This window comes from Exophiala xenobiotica, assembly GCF_000835505.1.
Source record: "Exophiala xenobiotica strain CBS 118157 unplaced genomic scaffold supercont1.6, whole genome shotgun sequence".
Classification (NCBI taxonomy): Eukaryota; Fungi; Ascomycota; class Eurotiomycetes; order Chaetothyriales; family Herpotrichiellaceae; genus Exophiala; species Exophiala xenobiotica.
In genome coordinates this window covers 2639600-2655706 of record NW_013562489.1, presented here as the reverse complement: position 1 = coordinate 2655706, position 16107 = coordinate 2639600, and the positions used below count along the sequence as shown (strand labels likewise).

At 52.0% G+C, this 16107-nt stretch overlaps 6 protein-coding genes across 6 annotated transcripts; 1 reads left to right on the top strand and 5 right to left on the bottom strand.

The window, feature by feature from the left end:
• Positions 1 to 145: 145 nt before the first annotated feature.
• Positions 146 to 1802, top strand: PV05_10267 (uncharacterized protein). The gene is made up of 3 exons (XM_013456687.1): positions 146 to 458; positions 515 to 1226; positions 1273 to 1802. The coding sequence occupies exons 1-3, from the start codon at positions 211 to 213 to the stop codon at positions 1372 to 1374; spliced, it is 1062 nt and encodes a 353-aa protein (XP_013312141.1). The 5' UTR covers positions 146 to 210; the 3' UTR covers positions 1375 to 1802.
• On the bottom strand, positions 1256 to 4414 carry PV05_10266 (uncharacterized protein). The gene is made up of 7 exons (XM_013456686.1): positions 3588 to 4414; positions 3367 to 3454; positions 2727 to 3259; positions 2634 to 2663; positions 2277 to 2462; positions 2102 to 2141; positions 1256 to 1937 (listed from the first exon to the last, which is right to left on the bottom strand). Exons 1-7 carry the CDS (start codon positions 3882 to 3884, stop codon positions 1873 to 1875), a joined length of 1239 nt encoding a protein of 412 aa, XP_013312140.1. The 5' UTR covers positions 3885 to 4414; the 3' UTR covers positions 1256 to 1872.
• A 144-nt stretch (positions 4415 to 4558) lies between these two features.
• PV05_10265 (uncharacterized protein) lies at positions 4559 to 7734 on the bottom strand. Its single transcript, XM_013456685.1, has 3 exons — positions 7366 to 7734; positions 6450 to 7308; positions 4559 to 6400 (listed from the first exon to the last, which is right to left on the bottom strand). The coding sequence occupies exons 1-3, from the start codon at positions 7521 to 7523 to the stop codon at positions 4850 to 4852; spliced, it is 2568 nt and encodes an 855-aa protein (XP_013312139.1). The 5' UTR covers positions 7524 to 7734; the 3' UTR covers positions 4559 to 4849.
• A 1166-nt stretch (positions 7735 to 8900) lies between these two features.
• On the bottom strand, positions 8901 to 11522 carry PV05_10264 (uncharacterized protein). Its single transcript, XM_013456684.1, has 4 exons — positions 10589 to 11522; positions 10188 to 10511; positions 9983 to 10125; positions 8901 to 9926 (listed from the first exon to the last, which is right to left on the bottom strand). Exons 1-4 carry the CDS (start codon positions 11197 to 11199, stop codon positions 9028 to 9030), a joined length of 1977 nt encoding a protein of 658 aa, XP_013312138.1. The 5' UTR covers positions 11200 to 11522; the 3' UTR covers positions 8901 to 9027.
• Positions 11523 to 12043: 521 nt separating this feature from the next.
• PV05_10263 (uncharacterized protein) lies at positions 12044 to 14519 on the bottom strand. Its single transcript, XM_013456683.1, has 7 exons — positions 14223 to 14519; positions 14090 to 14169; positions 13870 to 14037; positions 13684 to 13705; positions 13578 to 13630; positions 13366 to 13530; positions 12044 to 13318 (listed from the first exon to the last, which is right to left on the bottom strand). Exons 1-7 carry the CDS (start codon positions 14425 to 14427, stop codon positions 12560 to 12562), a joined length of 1452 nt encoding a protein of 483 aa, XP_013312137.1. The 5' UTR covers positions 14428 to 14519; the 3' UTR covers positions 12044 to 12559.
• Positions 14520 to 14693: 174 nt separating this feature from the next.
• On the bottom strand, positions 14694 to 16051 carry PV05_10262 (uncharacterized protein). Its single transcript, XM_013456682.1, has 2 exons — positions 15709 to 16051; positions 14694 to 15637 (listed from the first exon to the last, which is right to left on the bottom strand). The coding sequence occupies exons 1-2, from the start codon at positions 15917 to 15919 to the stop codon at positions 14733 to 14735; spliced, it is 1116 nt and encodes a 371-aa protein (XP_013312136.1). The 5' UTR covers positions 15920 to 16051; the 3' UTR covers positions 14694 to 14732.
• Positions 16052 to 16107: the final 56 nt, after the last annotated feature.

Genomic DNA, 16107 nt, shown 5'->3' with positions numbered 1-16107 from the left:
GAGTCAGCCTTGCGCTCAGCTGCATGCCGCTTTGAACAGCCCTGACAATCTAACGTGAAGCAAGCCAGCTCGCCAGATCATGAACTAAAACAGCGTCGACACTCTCCCCATCTGGACTTTTTCTACCATCGGCTTGAGAAAGGAGCTTCGAAGACCAATTGACATACACCACCAAGCTCCTCACGATATCACGCCTGCAGTGCCTTCGCGATGGCGACAACAAGACTCTCCTCTCGAATTTTTAGATCATGGCGGTCGCTCAGCAATTCCACCATATGCAATCGTTGTCAGCAGACACGGAGGACGGCCGCTACCCAAGCAGCCGTCGCGCAGGGACCTGACCAAGACCTTGAAGAGATGTCCTCAATATCACAACCCGGGGACTGGGACGCTCAAGCCAGAGACTTTGATCCAGTGAAGGTTGCCAGAGGGCGAAAGCGACAGTTACCTCATAGCAGGTAGTTCTCTCTCGACTGCCCCATCGTCCTGCCAACACCGCACTCACAGTGTCTAGATACCAGTTTCGCAGCCCGAAATACGATCGCGGACCTCTACACCCTCACCAGCCGCTCCCTCCCTCCGATCCTGCCAGTCGAGAATTCGTTCCTGGGCCGTTCTCCTCCCCTCGAGTCGAACAAGCATACCACAGCATCATCGCACCCGACTTCATGACAATGTGCTATCAACATACACCTCCTGGCTTCAGACCCCTTGAGAAAGGTGCTCGATTACGTCCATGGATAGGTGACTCTCCTTACTTTGCGAATAGGCCGTTGCGTGGCCCTCGCGGTGGAGATGTCCTGCGGCTCTTGAGAAAGCCTATCACGTTCCGAAACGTCCCTATGGTCGAGCGAGTCACTGTGCATGCGTACGTCAAGGGGGCGCTGAAGGGTGGCTCATCACATTTGCATGTAGCAGGCATGGTATTACAAGCAATCACAAACCAGCGTGTTCAGATCCACCGAGCGAGAACGAATGAAGCCGGTTGGGGCGTCATCAAGGGCAAGCCGTGCAGTATGACTGTGGATTTGAAGGGGGAGGACATGTATCACTTTCTGGGCAAGTTGATCGATGTGGTGTTACCGCGCATCAAGGATTGGAATGGTGTGAGAGCAACGACGGGTGATAACAGTGGGAATCTCTCGTTTGGTCTCAATCCAGAAGTGGTTTCTGGCTTTCCCGAGATCGAAGTCAACTACGATGCTTATCCTGGAAAGATGGTGCCGGTATGTCGTATTCTTCCGCAGTAGTCCTACTTACTAACTTGCTTAGGGCTTGTACATTACCATTCACACAACAGCCAGCTGCGACAAGGATGCCAGGCTCCTTCTTCAACAACTTGGCGTCCCCTTCTACGGCAAGATTGTTGACTAGATGGTTTACCTTGGCCGACTCGATCAATCCCTCCGAGCAAGTCTGCCACGTCTCCGACATCGGGTTTCCCATGCTGAACGGTCATTGATTGAGCGCTTCGCCGAGAGACCTGCTCGTCTTCCCGTCACCGACCCAGTGCGAATGAGGAATCGATGCATCAAAGCGCATCCCACGACAAGGTCATTCATCAGCTAGACTTCTCCGGTTAGCCCTCGGGCAGGTGGTCCAACAAAAGAGCATCTCTCCCCTTCGAGCGGCTGTTTGTATAGTATGTAAGACAGTTCCTTGAGGTGGATCTCTACAGTGCTCAATGTGAGCATGTGGATGTCGATTGACCATGTAAAATACCACACATATTTTCATGACCAAAGATTTTGAGTATAAGATCAAATTACATCGCTGCCTTCACATAGCGATAATCACTCTGGTGCCTCTGATCATGATCCACACGAGTAGTCCCCTCTCCCCGTCGTACCGTGTTGATATCCAAGGATAGAACTACTGCAAATTCTGGATCAATCCAGCCTCAATCTGTGCCCAAAGGCCGAGGATCTTGGGATCACCTGCACGTACAGACATGTATTAGCCCAGCGTCAGTCATCAGATAACGCACAGCAATCTTGGCATGTGGTGTTGCAACCGCCCAAGGGGTTTGGCGATTGATTTTGGGGTCCGGGGGGGGGGGCGGGGGGCGCCCGTGGTGGTTGGGGCAGGGACGTCGACTTACCAAACGGAATGATCTGGCTTGCAATGATGCCACCAATACCCTGATTTACACACGTTTGTCAGCCCAAATTTCGCCCATATCGCATGGTCTCCCCCTTTTTCCCGGAAAAGCAAATGAAGAGAACAAAGGCCTTTTGCACAGAGGAGGCCAAAAGACAGGTAGACGGGGTACGTACCCTCTTCCGATCAGCCCACCAAAATAGATTCGGGAGACCAGCCCACCATCCCGTGCCCTCGCTATGAACAGCCGAGTCCTTGAGGTGCAGGAAGAATGTCAAGCCCCACCCTTGCGGAATGTCGTGAGGTTCGGGGTAGATCTCGGGCAAGGCATTCGAGAGGTGTGGTTTCGGTGGGGATATACCCTGCGAGCAGATTAGCACCTTATCCCGTGCTCGTGCTCCTCCGGATAATGAGCGTCTGTCTTGGTTCGGCGCACTGTTGGCCCAAGTGGCCTTGAGCGAGACAGAAAGTCCTCACACCCACGAGACCGCCAAAGCTCAAGCTTCAAGCTCAAGCTCTCAACCAAGACTTACCTGTCGTGCAAAGTTGGGCATATTCGGGATCTATCCCCACACGTCAGCACCAGATCATTTTCCATCCAACCTGGACAAAGGGAAAAAACAAACCTGATTCGTAAACATCTCGTCCACGGTCTCCTTCTTGAGCACCCTCTGCCCTGTTCCTGGATGCACGCCATCATTCAACAACATCGCAATGACCTGGCAATACTGGCTCGGACGCGCGAAGCAGCCCGCTCCACCGGCATGGAACGTCGTGTCCAACTCTTCTTTCGTCTTCGCATACAGGGGCCGTCTGTTCAGATGCCCATCCAAATTAAGCGACAGACTTCCATCCGGCGCGCGGGAGTTCATATATGCCAGCTCCGCTTTCATTTGGTCCGTTGGGAACATGTTGATATGCGTGATGCCCATGGGCTTGAAGATGTGCGTCTGGAAGTAGTCGTTCAATTTCATACCGGAAACGCGCTCGACGAGTTGCCCTGCCCAGTCGATATTGATTCCGTATTCCCATGCCTCACCGGGCTGGTTAACCAAGGGCTGCGACAGGTAGTCGTGGTACGAGCCAGAGAATTCGTCGACGCCCAATGGACCGGCCCAGTCATTCAGGCGGTCGTCGAAGAAGGCGTAGCCGAAGCCAGCTACCGACCGAGCGTTAGCGGGGTGTCGAAGAAATCGATGTACCAACATCCGCGTCGACAACCTTAGCAGGCGTGGCGAGGGAAAATGACGGGTCGCGGGGACATACCAGTATGAGAAAGCAACATCCTCAACGTGATGCCTCTTTTCTTTGGCACAAGCTTGCCATTCTCCCAGACTTGGACGGCTTTGAGTTCCTACTCTCCTTCATCAGCAGCCATACACTGCAACTGCTCGCTCGATCTATCCTTTCCCTTCTTCTCACTCTCACTCCGCTTCCGCTGCAGCCTACCCTAGCAATATTCGTGGGCATGGCAAAGGGTGACTTACCGGCGCAAGCTTCTCAACCAACTCGACATCATCTAGCGCAAGTTTCCCCTGCTCGACGAGCTGCATGCACGCGATGCCCGTGATCATTTTCGTGCAGCTCGCAATCCAGAAGACATTCTCCATGGTCATGGCTTGGCTCTTGCCAGCACCGATCTTACCGGAAGCATGTTCGAAAATCGGCTCGCCCTGCTTGTTGACCGCCGCGAACACGACGCCCGGGGCTCCGGTTGGGTCGGAAGTCAGGGCATCGATTTGGGACTTGAGGTTCGGAACAGCTGATGCTGCAACTTTGGCCATCTTGAATGGTGACACTATCCTTGATCTGAGAAGCCAATCGCACTGGACCGAGATTTGCTAGTATGCTATCTCTCTTGTGAGTGTTTACTGAAAGTCTGCAGTAACCTGTTCATAGACCTGTAGTGTAGAACATTCGAAAGGGCGGGGGTGTCTTGGGCGGATATATGAAAGATGTGAATTATCCTCGGCCGACGTCTGGAGCCCGGATTGACGGAGGAGGCATGTTCGTCGACGTCCGCAGCGCGTGCAGTAACTTTGACTGAAGGAAGGGTGATGATCATCACTGGTTGGCTAGACTTGTGAGGTCCATTTCATTGGGTACATTCGCAACCGGATCCGCGAGTGTGCGAGTGGAAAAGAGGGGATGATGTGGAGGGAGTTGGAACTAAATCCATGGCCCCGCATGGCATCTTTGCTGCTGGCCTCTCGCTCTTGTGAATGGACTCGATCCATTATGGTCCTTGATGGTTGGCAAGACGAGTGACATGGACTGGTCTCGGATTGGTGATTAACGGCCACCTCAATAGGAGCCGGCGGATGCGACGAGAATGACGGGGTTGAGGAGACATTGTGCCCAGGAGAAGAGAGCGGTGCACGTGATGCTAGAACCGGAGGACTAGACCGTTTCGGGATGAAAGTGTCAGCCTCATCGACTCGTTCCAGCTGGAGAACAATTTTCGAGCACAAGTTCCAAGCAATTCCTATCGACCGAACGGATCTTGTCGAAGACCAAGTCTCACGTCTTGTCCCCATGTTCCACCAAGAAATCCTTTCAAAAGCTTTCTTCCCTTGAAACTGGTAATTATCCAGAGATTTGGTCACGGCCAGCTCCTTTCTCGGTGACAGCATCTTCAGCCTCGCCCTCCTAGTTTCAAGACCAACACTCACATTCGAAGCGACTAGGGCCCTTCAGCGCTAAATTGGGAACCCGTACTATGGCATAGTCTTCCGATCACCTATGCAGTTCACACGTTGTCTCTGGTGGCTCCTGCGTCCACAGTCACTTTATCCATCTCCCCGGATATGAACACTTGAACGATGTCCGCAAAGACTTTCGAGATGCCCCCCGTACCCAGCCGTCGCAATATTCCCTCAAGCACGCATAGAGTGCTCGCCTTCATTTCCGCCGGGTTGGCGATCAGGATCCGTTTGAAGTCGGATATGGTATCATTGCAACTCCCCACTGTTGAAATAAAAGCCCCTTCCCGCAGCAGCTTGATCTCGGGGAGCGTTTCGAGAGACAGCTCCGACAATCCAGATAGTACCCATGCATGGTCCGATGCCGAAGTATAGGGTAGATACAACATATAGCAATACCAGCAGACCGCTGCAGAGAATAGTATCCGTGCTGTGTGGATGGGGAAGAAGGATCCCATGTTTACCGAAGCCACCAGATTCTGCAACAGCAAGGCATGCAACAGACATCTCTTGGAGTCTGGCGATGAGATCCATGACAGCGCGTATTCTCCTGTGGATGGCGCCATAGCTGCACCGTCCCGTCCAATAGCAAGCTCTAGAGTTTCCAAGGCTGTGGTGAGTGTCATGAACGTATAGTGCCACAGGGGTAACATGCTGAACGGAGTCTCGGGTTGCATCGATGTATTTCCTAGCTCTCGGAAAGGTGCTGGAACGGAAGTATACCATGTAATGAGATCAGACTCAAATCGTTTCGCCTGTTCGGATGACAGACTCCCTAAGTGACGGCATTCGAAGATGGATGCGGCAACCCCAGACAGTCTGGTGTATACGTTGAGCATATGATCTTGGCCCGTGGGGATTGCAGAGGAGGATGACCAGGAGATGTTTGAGCTATATGGTTGCGAGGACTTCCTGCTGCAAGGGTTATCAGGCGGCTGGACAGCTTGACCAGTCTGTCGGGGCCTCTCCGCTTGCTTGCCTTTGTACTTTGAAGCCCACGCCACAGCTGTCGGAGCGGAGAAAAGCTCAGCAGAGGAGGCTGTGGGAATGAAGGTGGCGTTGTGACGCAGTATGGGATCGTGGTGGAACAAGGCCGAAATTTCGGCATCATGAATGAAAAGGACTAGTGCTATCCGTTTCAATTCTTCATCCCGGGCCCATCTTCGCCAAGTCGCATCGAGCGCTTCGGGAGACAGGTCTTCATCGATGCTGATTGCTGGGGCGTCATGAAACAATCTGCTGTGCCGGGCTAAAGTTATCAAGGAGCCCAGGTAAGCTGCGGCAGTCATCAGATGAAAAGGATTGCCCGAAAGGAGCGCAAACGTCTGTCCGATCATGGCGGTCTTGATCATGTTTCTAACTTGTTCGGGTCTGTGCGAGTGATTTCGTTCCCAAGGAGCAGCCAGCACAGCCTTGTTGACTCTTTCGAAAAGCATAGATCCAGCCTTATCAGCCATATCTGAACCGAGCGATAGACTACCAGCGCTGCAAATGGAAAGAACAAGTAGGGCGTTGTCCTTGGTCGGACGAAATGTCGGGCTGTGGATGATTGGGAGCGTGACGTTGAATCTCGTAAAGAACAAATGAATGCATAGATTCTGAATCTAGTTAGACGTGGATGACTGTAATGATGAATCAACTCCTTACCAGGAAATCAATTGAAGGCAAAGGCTCATCACGTAAGGGAAGGCGGAGTCTCTTGGCCATGTTCATACGATAGACTTCATCGATGCTGTCGCCAACAGGATTACCTGCATTGTTCGGTGTGACAGAACCTGAACTTGCTCCGTATTCAGTGTCTATACTCCGGATCTGCGTGTACCAGATGGGTCTGAGGTCGAGAAGCCGTGGTAGAGTGTGTGCGTTAGACGTTGGCCGGTTATCCTGACCGAGTTCCTCAGTTTGATGAGTAAAAGTGCGGTTGTCCTCCAGCGTAAGCCCATTCTCGACAAAGTCAAACGCCGTCAGATCAAAGTCGTCCCCTAGTAGCCAATTCACAGGATTGAGTCCCTCAGATTGACTCGCAAATGCTTCGGTATGTAGAGGGGAGTAGACGTCTCCAGTGTATGAGGTGAATGTACCCTCGGTTGTGCCAGTGGCGGAGACTGATGGTATGCCCTGTCCCGCGACGTCCCGGAAGGTGTCGGAGCCGTAATTGTTACTAGTAGTACCTTGGAATCCCATGGTGGTTGACATGGGCTGGTCCGGGAATAATGCCCGTTGTAGCGCGACTGAAAATGGGACGACATTGATCTCGGATTTATCGTACGAATTCGTCTGTGTAGTCTGCTTTAGAGAGCCGGAGGTTGGGCTACTAGGTTTCTCCATCCCGGGCGGCACCGCCGCGTACGATGGGAGGAACGTATACGGAGCGGGCGGGCAGGACTCAGCTGGGGAATTAGCAGAGGCGACTTGAAGACCATCGCTGGATGAGACGTCTTCTTTGGTCCTGGCCTTCCTTTGTGAGGCCTTCTGGTGAGTTCTGGTGTGGCGCAAAAGCGTATCACTATAAGAAGAGGTCAACCCTGCCACTGAGTGTTTGAGAAGTGGCATAAGTACTTACTGGCGAGGGTAAGCTTTGCGGCAGATGTTACAACGAAATGGCTTCTCCTTGGTATGGGAGCGGATATGGCGATGGTAATGGTCTGCCTTCACGAACTCCCTTGAACAATAGGGACACTGTCGTGCCCGGCCGGCAATTTCGGGCATCTCTTCAGCCATTGTCTCCTTGCGCAGTCGAGTATGTCGAATCTAGTAGATTGTTATGCTTCTTCACGTACGTGTAGGGCAGATCTGGTGCTAGAAGTCAACTCAAGGCTGTGTCGGCGGGTACTGGAGGGTGTGAAGTTGGCTGTCCGCAAACGCGGACAGAAGCGATTTCTTTGCAGTACTAGTAATTGTAATTGTTGAGATGGCATGGATTGAAGAGAAGACCAAAATGCTGGGGAGTAAGTTGAGGTGAGATGCGTGACTGAGGCAACTCCAGGCAGTTTAAGGGCAATGCGGCAGGGATTCCCCGCTAAAGTCTAGTTAGTGTACCCCAGTCGGTGCCCAGTCGGTGCCCAGCCGTACCTGGCTCGCTGGTACTCCTATACCATCAATACTCACCGCCCGACAATTACCAAAAGGTCACGGCCTTGAAAAAGGCCGAGATTCACCGTGTCTCACGACACCTTCATTTGGTATGGCTTCAACAGCACACTACGTCTGAACCTCTCTGAGACGAGTGAACTTCATCGCCAGGCTATCAGCTCGCTGATGATGCTCCTGCTCAATAATCTGTAGGCTCTGGTTACCGTCACCCAGACGTCGTCGTTGTGGTATCATGATGGCTACTCCTCTGCTACGCTCATGTTCAGGGGAATATTGCCATCCGATGGCTATGAACGTTCCCTAGGACACTCTATACCTCCTCTCCTTCTCAATTCGTCTCAATTGGACGGTGATTGAGGTAGACAGGGTGAGGAGAATGCCACCTCAGTGGCCATACTTCACTATGAGCGACAAACGACAGTGCCATCACTGGACTGGGTATAAATATGCGCTTCTACACATTCGGAACGAGCCATACGAGAACCATCATTCCTCCGAGACAAAACTCCATAGTCGAATACTTGCATGACCACCGAAAAGAAATCCACAACTTCCAATTGATCGAGCAGGAAGGTGAGCACTTCAGCATAAATTTCACAAGACCCAATTCAGGTACTCATCTCGACACCACAGATAGATCCGATTTCTTCATTCCATATCCTTTGGATCCGAGAACACACCGACTGTCCCACGAGACACTGTCTCAACATGTGCGAAAGATTCATCTACAGATTCCTCTGTGGACACAATTGCAAAGAATACGCAAGCTGTTTCCGCAACACTCCTGGCCGTCGCTACTGCTCCCGCCTCGTCACCACATACCAAGACGTCGAGCTGAATTGTGAACGTTGTCGCTGAGCGCCAGGTCGACGAGGCTTTCGTCTGGTGTGTGCGACTCGTGTCGTGGGATGCATAAGTCTATATGAGGTCTTGCCGGGGAGCAGACGAGCGCAGAGCGAAGTGGCCAAGGGCTCAGACCAGCTACCAGACCTGCATCGGAGTGGGCTGGGCTTTTTTATCTTTCTTCTTATTGCTTTACAAGGCATGAAACCCAGAAAGCAAGGTAGAAATATCCTAATATAGTGACGATACAATCATCGACACCCTTCCAACGATATGACGCAGACCGGCCTCACAGCTTAATTCCAATCTCTCCATCTGCCTCTGCCTCTGCCTTCCCGTACAGCGCCTTTGAAACTCTCCTACAAGCACTCACCAACTCCTCCCCCGAATAACATGCCGCGAACATGAATCTGTCCGGTCTCACCAAAACATACCTCCTCCCTCCAAGCTCATTCTTGATCCGATACATGTCGTACCCTATGGGAGGCGGACGATCCTTGCACAGACCCGACGCCAGAAATTCATCACCAGTAGCCAAGCGATAGACTCTTTGCTTCGCATCCATCATCGCCCCCGATGACCTTCCAGCCTCACAGTCGGGCGATGTCACCAGATAACAGACCTCATCCATCTTCACCTCCCCAGCCGAAACATCCTCCACCTTCAACTTTTCCAACTCTTCCCGTGCCCTCTGCACCTGCTCCAAATCGTCCACAAGAACAAGCAGTCTCAAAAAGGAGCTCGACTCGGGACGATAAATCACATCGTCAGTAAACTGTACCTCGGCTGCAGCAGCTTTACCAGAAGCGACAGCCTGACAGTAAACCTGCGGTAGCTGCCGTCCGCCAAAGAGGTCGGGCAAGAACGCCATTCCCTCGGTGTAATTATACCTTCCCATCCCATTAGCTCGTGGGCCTAGCCTCAGTTTGTGTCTCCAGCTCGGGACCAGCTGCATGAACCAAAGTATCCAGTCCCTGAAGAATATCTTGATCGGACTCCTAGCCGTAGTAAGATCTCCATTCGCGACGGTCGCAGCAATTGATCGGTCGAGCTGTTGTTTGCGTTCGAGGCACCAGCCATTGAACAATCGTTCGTGACTCTGGTCGAAGCCAGACCGGCAGGCTAGGCCAAGTCTCCACGCTATACCAGCGGCGTCACGGAAGCCTGAGGCTATACCTTGTCCGCCAACTATCACCGTCAGTCAATGTGCCAGGATCCGTTCACTTAAGGTACAAGTAACTTACAGGGGGGCATAACATGCGCGGCGTCACCGCAGAGCATCACTCTTCCGACTGACCACTTGTTGCAACTCCTGGCCGAGAACGAGAACGGCCTAGACCTTAGGACATGGATGCAATCCGTGGGATACTGCACTGGGTCTTTCAACCTGCCATGCCACATGTTAGCACACCTCCTCATTCTAGGCGTTCTAACAACTTGAACGCTTACCCATATCGTTTTCCAGGGTGCGTTAGATACGGGAAAATGACGGCCGCCATCTTATCATAAGTCGCCATCTCCACTGGATCCTCTCCTTTCTGGATGTCAACGACATACTCGAACCGCCACAACCTCTCTTTCCTCGGGCCGAAGGTTCCACAAACCGACGGTCTGTCCGGATTGCCGATGAATCTGAATCCCGTAGGGAAGAACGCATCGTATACATCCTGCGGCGTATATCCCAATTTCCACAGCGGGAAATCAGGATGCATCTCCGGCGTCGGCAGATCCATATGATAATTCACAGCGACCCACGTCTCCTGGTATTCGTACCTGTTTCGCGTCAATCAACCACCTTCATCCTCTCGCGCTCTCTCTCCTTGTTCAGGCAGAGAGTTAATAGTACTCACCCAGAAAGAGTCTCCAGCACCACACCCTTCGGCTCCAAGTAGCGCTTCCTCGTAAAACCGGTCTTTCCATCCGCTCCAACAAGGAACTTGCCTCTCAACCACCTCTCCTCCCCCTTATCGTCGATATACTTGACCCTCACCGAGTCCTTATCCTCAGCGATCTCCGTAATCGTACAACCCAGTCTCAACTCGGAACTCGGACAACCCCTCGCAACTTGTCGTATATACTTCTCCATCACAGGCTGTTTGTGGCAGATTCCGCCGACATGACCGCTACCTCCTTCGGTCGTCGACATGTCCATGTGCATGAACGGCTTCGTCATCAACCCCTCCCTGCCGGACGTGAAGTAGATCTGTGCGAGACACTCTCCGATTTCGCCGTGCACTTTGTCGTACAGGCCGATCTCCTGCAAAAGTCGAATTCCATCTTCATCCAGCGCAATGCCTCGCGGATCCGTCACAACCTCCTTCTCCCGCTCGAGCACGACGTTCTTGACGGATTTCCGTCCCAACAGGGCGCTGAGAATAGCACCCGTCGGACCACAGCCGCAGATGATCACGTCTGTAGTCTCGACTTGCTCTCGCTGTTGCTCTTCGGCGTCGGCACTCATCTTTCAAGAGCTTGGTGTTGAATGCATTTCATATCACTGGAGAGACCAAAACGAAAGGGATTCTGCTAAAGTCTGGCATTTCAGGCGCCATATACTTATATCAGTGCTTGTAAGCCCGCCTCGCGACAACAGAAGTGGAACCACTCTGTAGTTCTAAAGCTAAATGCCACAGCACAATTGTGGAGGGGAACCGACGAGCTTGGTGGAAACCCAGCGGGAAAGATGAGACGCGACAGTACGGCCAACAATTACTGGATCGAACATGGCCGAGTCAACAAATTGTACCGTCCCCATTCGCGATGGCAACTACTTTGGGATTGACGGGACGAAGTCGATTGTCAAACACCGTTGCGAGAGCCTCGGGATGCCGAGATGTGGGAAGCTTGTGGACACTAGACCTCAAATGGGCGAGTCTGGGGGAAGAAGATGCGGGGCCCGGAACAGACAATGGTTTTGAGAACAGCTGATGGCCATTGACAAGGAAAAGAAGCAAGCCATTCATTCGAGTGGGACACCCCAGAAAGCATTGTGTACCCCGTAACTCTTGTAGAAAAGCATAGAGTCACGTTGATGAAAGTGCTCATATAGTGTGAGAACAACTGAGGGTGTGATATCAGACTTTCAATCCGCACCCGGATCCGTACAGTCATTAGCATGGGTGGCTTCTCGCTTGCTTGTTGAGCTCAGAGGCTCGTCTCGCCTGAAGCGCTCTAGACATTGCAGGTTCTGAGTCACTCAGCCTCATTATATTTGTCCTTGGATGATCAGGCCTGACTCGGCCGTTCTGTACATTGGCCACCAGCGGCACAATGTGTCAATACAGCATGATTTGTGGCAAGAGTCTGTCTAAGCACGACCCACTCATTCGAACTGCCATGAGCAGCCCATTTCAAGCGTCGGCCGCTCGCAATTCGCTGCGCGTCTCTGGAACGACCTGGACGAAGTGTTCAAAGTTCGATCACAACACTTACATTGCCATCTAAGCGCGCCAGGACATTCAACCACGAAACAACAAAGCTTCGCCGCCAGACGTCGCTTTAGAAAGGAGGAGATCACGACTACGCTGGTTGGAGTCAGCTGTCAAAAAAACCACAAGCATGAATGAAATTATGGATCAGGCCCCTATTGACCGATCAGCTCTCGAGTATCCTTTTGTTTGCAATACTTTGCCTGTCCAATCAATGATTGGTCCGCCGCTAATTTCGAGGTTACAAACCGATTCCGCCAGCATCCAAGTTAGCATGAAGCTTTGCTTGAACCGAGTGACAGAGCACTAGAAGTCCAAGTGAATGAGTAGTCGCACTGACACTAGATTCGTGCATGTCTGACGAGGTCAGCTCTTCATAGCACCATGATATGCTCACAATCCAGGAGGTGGCGGTACAGCCGAATAGCCTCCAGAGGGGGGTGGTGGGGGTGGCGCATTTGAATTGTCTGAAGCCGGAGGTGGCGGTGGAGGCGCACTTGAATCGGTCGCAGGTGGAGGAGCGGGTGATTGTTGCTGACCGGCAGCGGCTTGCTGTTGATAGTACTGGTAGTAGGCGACGTAGTTCTGGTAGCCACCATAAGCGGCGTAGGGATCACCGCCGGGCTGGCTCGCATAATATTGAGCCCACTGTGCTGCGTAGTCTGTAGGAGAGCCTGCCGTTCCGGGTGCCGGTGTCGTTGGGGTTGCGGCATATGGAGAATTGTAACTGGCGCCATGTGAGTAGCTGTCTTCGCGGCCTCGGTCTCTACCATATCCTCCGCCATAATGATGACGATTGGCCTCGGCTCCGTAACCATCGGTATATGATTCCATTCTCTGTGGTGGCGGATTTGCCTTGAAGTGTTCGTAGTTCTGGCGCACATTGACTAGGAGGTCTTCACAGAGCTCTTTGGCCTTTTGGACTTGTTGCGGCTGGGGTCCAGCAACATGGAGATACATCGGTTCATCTGCTTCCTGGCCTGTGCTATGTTCCATGAAACCGCTTCCGCGTCCTTTGATTTGGACGCGGCAACCAGTCTCTTGCTGAATATGTTTGACGTAGGCGCCTCCTTGACCAACTACCTGTGCACGTAAGTTGAACCCAGGAATGTTCTCCATATCGAGAGGAATCCGCTCCTCGGGCCATTTTCGCTGTTCGAAAGTAAGTCATTGATTAGTCTGTAAGTTGAGATGCATACCCTTCCAAACTCATCACGTTCGACTTGTTCAGGCTCTCTACGTTTGAAGCGTCTTTCATCGACGAGGTTGGGAAGCTCCTGTTGCATGAGCTCTTCGATTTTTGCAATGGCTTTCTCAAGGCCAGCTTTTGAAGTGCTAGTGACGTGAAGATACAATGGTGGATTCTGCATGCATCAGTGGAGAATGCAAATTGGCACCAACGCTCACTCACCACTGCGGTAGCCATGCTTTTGTCTGGATAGTATGAGCCTCGAGTTGTGACATCTTAAACTTGGGTAAGCGGTTCTCCACGTTAATGGAATTGTAAAGGACCGTACCAGCTCCAGTCTCATCTTTGATCTAGAATCACAAATTCAATGTTAGCATGGCGACACTTGTGGGATTGGAGATTCGCCTCCACAGCTGAGCAAGTGTTGACCATCAAGTCGATCCACTGACTCAAGGTTGAGCAACAGATGGGTGTAGAGTATGCCAGACCAACACCAACCGCAGGGATTGTTTACCATTTTTTGCGTTGAGCCTTTTGTCAAGGTGTACCTGTTTCGGAGGTCATTGATTTCAACGTCTTTGATGTAATCTCCATCGGCAACGTAGATTTCTCCATCGACTTTGCTAGTGCTCTGACCCGAGGAAGGTGTCGTAGGCTTGGGAGCCGGAGTTGGTGTGGAGGACTGAGGATCGACGCGTCAGTTGTAGCATTCAAGGCAGAAAGATGTGACTCACCGATCTAATTGGAGGCACGTCGACATGCTGAATGCCTTTGCGAGCTTGCAATTCGGCGTTGATTTTGGCAGCCGCCGCAGCTGTTGGTGATTAGCATTTTAAAAGCGTAACGAGGGACTTGAGGAGAAATTACCTGCGGCGGCAGCAGGATCGAGGGGAGTGCCGGATTTCTCCCTTGCCGGGCTCGGACGGTCCTTGTCCAGAGGACTGCGACTGCGTCTGGACTCTGTATGTCTGGCGGACGGGGATCGAGAGCGGCGGTCGAACCGAGAGGGTTTTCGTGGCTCAGGCTCCGTTTGATCAAAGCGCGAGCGCTTCCGAGGCGCTTCTTCGGACATCGTGAGTATGCAAGATTGATCTAGGGAAGAGGGAAAGCGCGTCGCCAGCGATGGTACGAGAAGGATAGAAAAGAATCAGGATCTGTGGAGAGCGAGGTTGGTGGAGAACTTGGACACGCATCGAGCAAAAAGAGTCAAGCCTTAGGCTCGGGGAAAAAGCCTTGGCAGAATATGGGAAGATGGTCGCCTGGGTGCCTCCGTTTGTTGGTCCTGGAGAGTTGTATCAGCTTGCTTGACTGGAAAACATGAACTTGAAGATACCAAGCTTGATTTGGAAGCAGAAGGCTTCTGCTACTTGACATTTTCTACTCACTGTCCTCGTCGTCACTTCCTTGCTTCCTCTTTCTTGACCTTCTTACATTCCCCTCCGATTTCTTGTCTTCCAACACATAGCACCTGGCCTCACGCTCCTCTCCTCTCCACGCCCCTTTTCGTCTCCCTTCCTCACTCCTGTCTTTGCCCGTGGTGATCTCTCCTATCGTCCTCGCATGCTGATAACCCGGGTACGCCAACCAGGGAAACTTGAAGCTCTCCACGACCCTGAGTCCAGAATGCCTGGCCAGATCGCGAATGTTCCACAGCGTGTAAGGCTCGCCCTCAAACAATGTAACTAAGATCTGACCTTTGACAGCTCCTGGATTTCGCTTATAGTCATCTTCTGACACGTCGTCGTCTTCGTCATATTCTTCCGACTGGATTAGTCTCGAAGGCCGACTAGGTGACGACAGTAATCCCTTGGCAGCCTTGAAGAACCCCACGAGAAGTTCCTGGTTGTAGCGGACTTGCCTGTTGACGTCTGTACTCAAGCCTCCGACGTGGGGGAAATTGAAGACAATCTTGGTGAACGGGGTGTAGGGTCCAAGACGTTTCTTGTGCGTTGAAGAAAGTTTCGTTGCGTCGATAGCGTAGAGGACATTCACTGGTGGTCTTCTCCATGTATTTTCTTGTGGCTCATCTTCCTGTTCAGGGGAAGCCGGCGATGGTGAGAAACCTTTCCACTCTGCCTCTGCATCTTCATTGAAGTTATCATCGGACACGGCTTCCAATTGTGACGCTGCAGCAATCTCACGATCAGATTGTTCCAGCTGCCTTATTCTCTTCGTGATGTCCGGGTACTTGCTCTCGAGTGTCTCTTTTGAATCATAACATGTTGCCGTGATCCGATTGACTTTATGGTGGAGTCTCAGAGACGAAGAGAACGAAAAGTCGCCTGTTTCCTGTCAGTGATCTGGATCGACCCACGAACCAAGACGCAGTCGTCGGGAGAGTATCAAAGTATACCTTCTCCTACAAGCAGCACATTGTCATGCTTGGTAAAAGGCACATTCAGTCGACCTTGCGATGTCCCATTTGTGGCAGCTTGAGAAGTCGCTTTCTTCGCTGGCTGGGGCGGTTTCTGGCTATGCTGACGCCGGACTACGGCCGCCTTTCCTTTTCTTAGATTATCATGATGGTTTGAATGTTTCTGGGCTTGTCGTTTGACTTTGCCCATTTATTGAGACGAGATGCTGTTGTTTTGGCGATGTCAGGATCAAAGTTAGAAGAATTGGCACCTTTTTTCTGGTTGCTACTAATGCAAGCCTTGTCCGATAGCGCCAATGCAGCCGAGATCTAAATTGCCGGGAGTTGCTATTTCACATGTCAAATTCTCCAGTGCAAAAAGTCGAAGTTTGAGGACCG

Coding starts and splice junctions, on each gene's coding strand:
- PV05_10266 (XM_013456686.1), bottom strand. CDS start 3,884: ATGGCCAAAGTTGCAGCATCAGCTGTTCCGAACCTCAAGTCCCAAATC. Junction 3,260..3,366: donor GATGTTGCTTTCTCATACTG/GTATGTCCCCGC, acceptor CTCGGTCGGTAG/CTGGCTTCGGCTACGCCTTC. Junction 2,142..2,276: donor GGTGGGCTGATCGGAAGAGG/GTACGTACCCCG, acceptor TGTGTAAATCAG/GGTATTGGTGGCATCATTGC.
- PV05_10267 (XM_013456687.1), top strand. CDS start 211: ATGGCGACAACAAGACTCTCCTCTCGAATTTTTAGATCATGGCGGTCG. Junction 459..514: donor CGACAGTTACCTCATAGCAG/GTAGTTCTCTCT, acceptor CACAGTGTCTAG/ATACCAGTTTCGCAGCCCGA. Junction 1,227..1,272: donor ATCCTGGAAAGATGGTGCCG/GTATGTCGTATT, acceptor TAACTTGCTTAG/GGCTTGTACATTACCATTCA.
- PV05_10262 (XM_013456682.1), bottom strand. CDS start 15,919: ATGGGCAAAGTCAAACGACAAGCCCAGAAACATTCAAACCATCATGAT. Junction 15,638..15,708: donor TGTGCTGCTTGTAGGAGAAG/GTATACTTTGAT, acceptor GACAGGAAACAG/GCGACTTTTCGTTCTCTTCG.
- PV05_10265 (XM_013456685.1), bottom strand. CDS start 7,523: ATGGCTGAAGAGATGCCCGAAATTGCCGGCCGGGCACGACAGTGTCCC. Junction 7,309..7,365: donor CGCAAAGCTTACCCTCGCCA/GTAAGTACTTAT, acceptor CTCTTCTTATAG/TGATACGCTTTTGCGCCACA. Junction 6,401..6,449: donor TGCCTTCAATTGATTTCCTG/GTAAGGAGTTGA, acceptor AACTAGATTCAG/AATCTATGCATTCATTTGTT.
- PV05_10263 (XM_013456683.1), bottom strand. CDS start 14,427: ATGTCCGAAGAAGCGCCTCGGAAGCGCTCGCGCTTTGATCAAACGGAG. Junction 14,170..14,222: donor CGATCCTGCTGCCGCCGCAG/GTAATTTCTCCT, acceptor AATCACCAACAG/CTGCGGCGGCTGCCAAAATC. Junction 13,706..13,869: donor AAGGCTCAACGCAAAAAATG/GTAAACAATCCC, acceptor TTGTGATTCTAG/ATCAAAGATGAGACTGGAGC.
- PV05_10264 (XM_013456684.1), bottom strand. CDS start 11,199: ATGAGTGCCGACGCCGAAGAGCAACAGCGAGAGCAAGTCGAGACTACA. Junction 10,512..10,588: donor GTGCTGGAGACTCTTTCTGG/GTGAGTACTATT, acceptor GACGCGAAACAG/GTACGAATACCAGGAGACGT. Junction 10,126..10,187: donor CACCCTGGAAAACGATATGG/GTAAGCGTTCAA, acceptor GTGGCATGGCAG/GTTGAAAGACCCAGTGCAGT.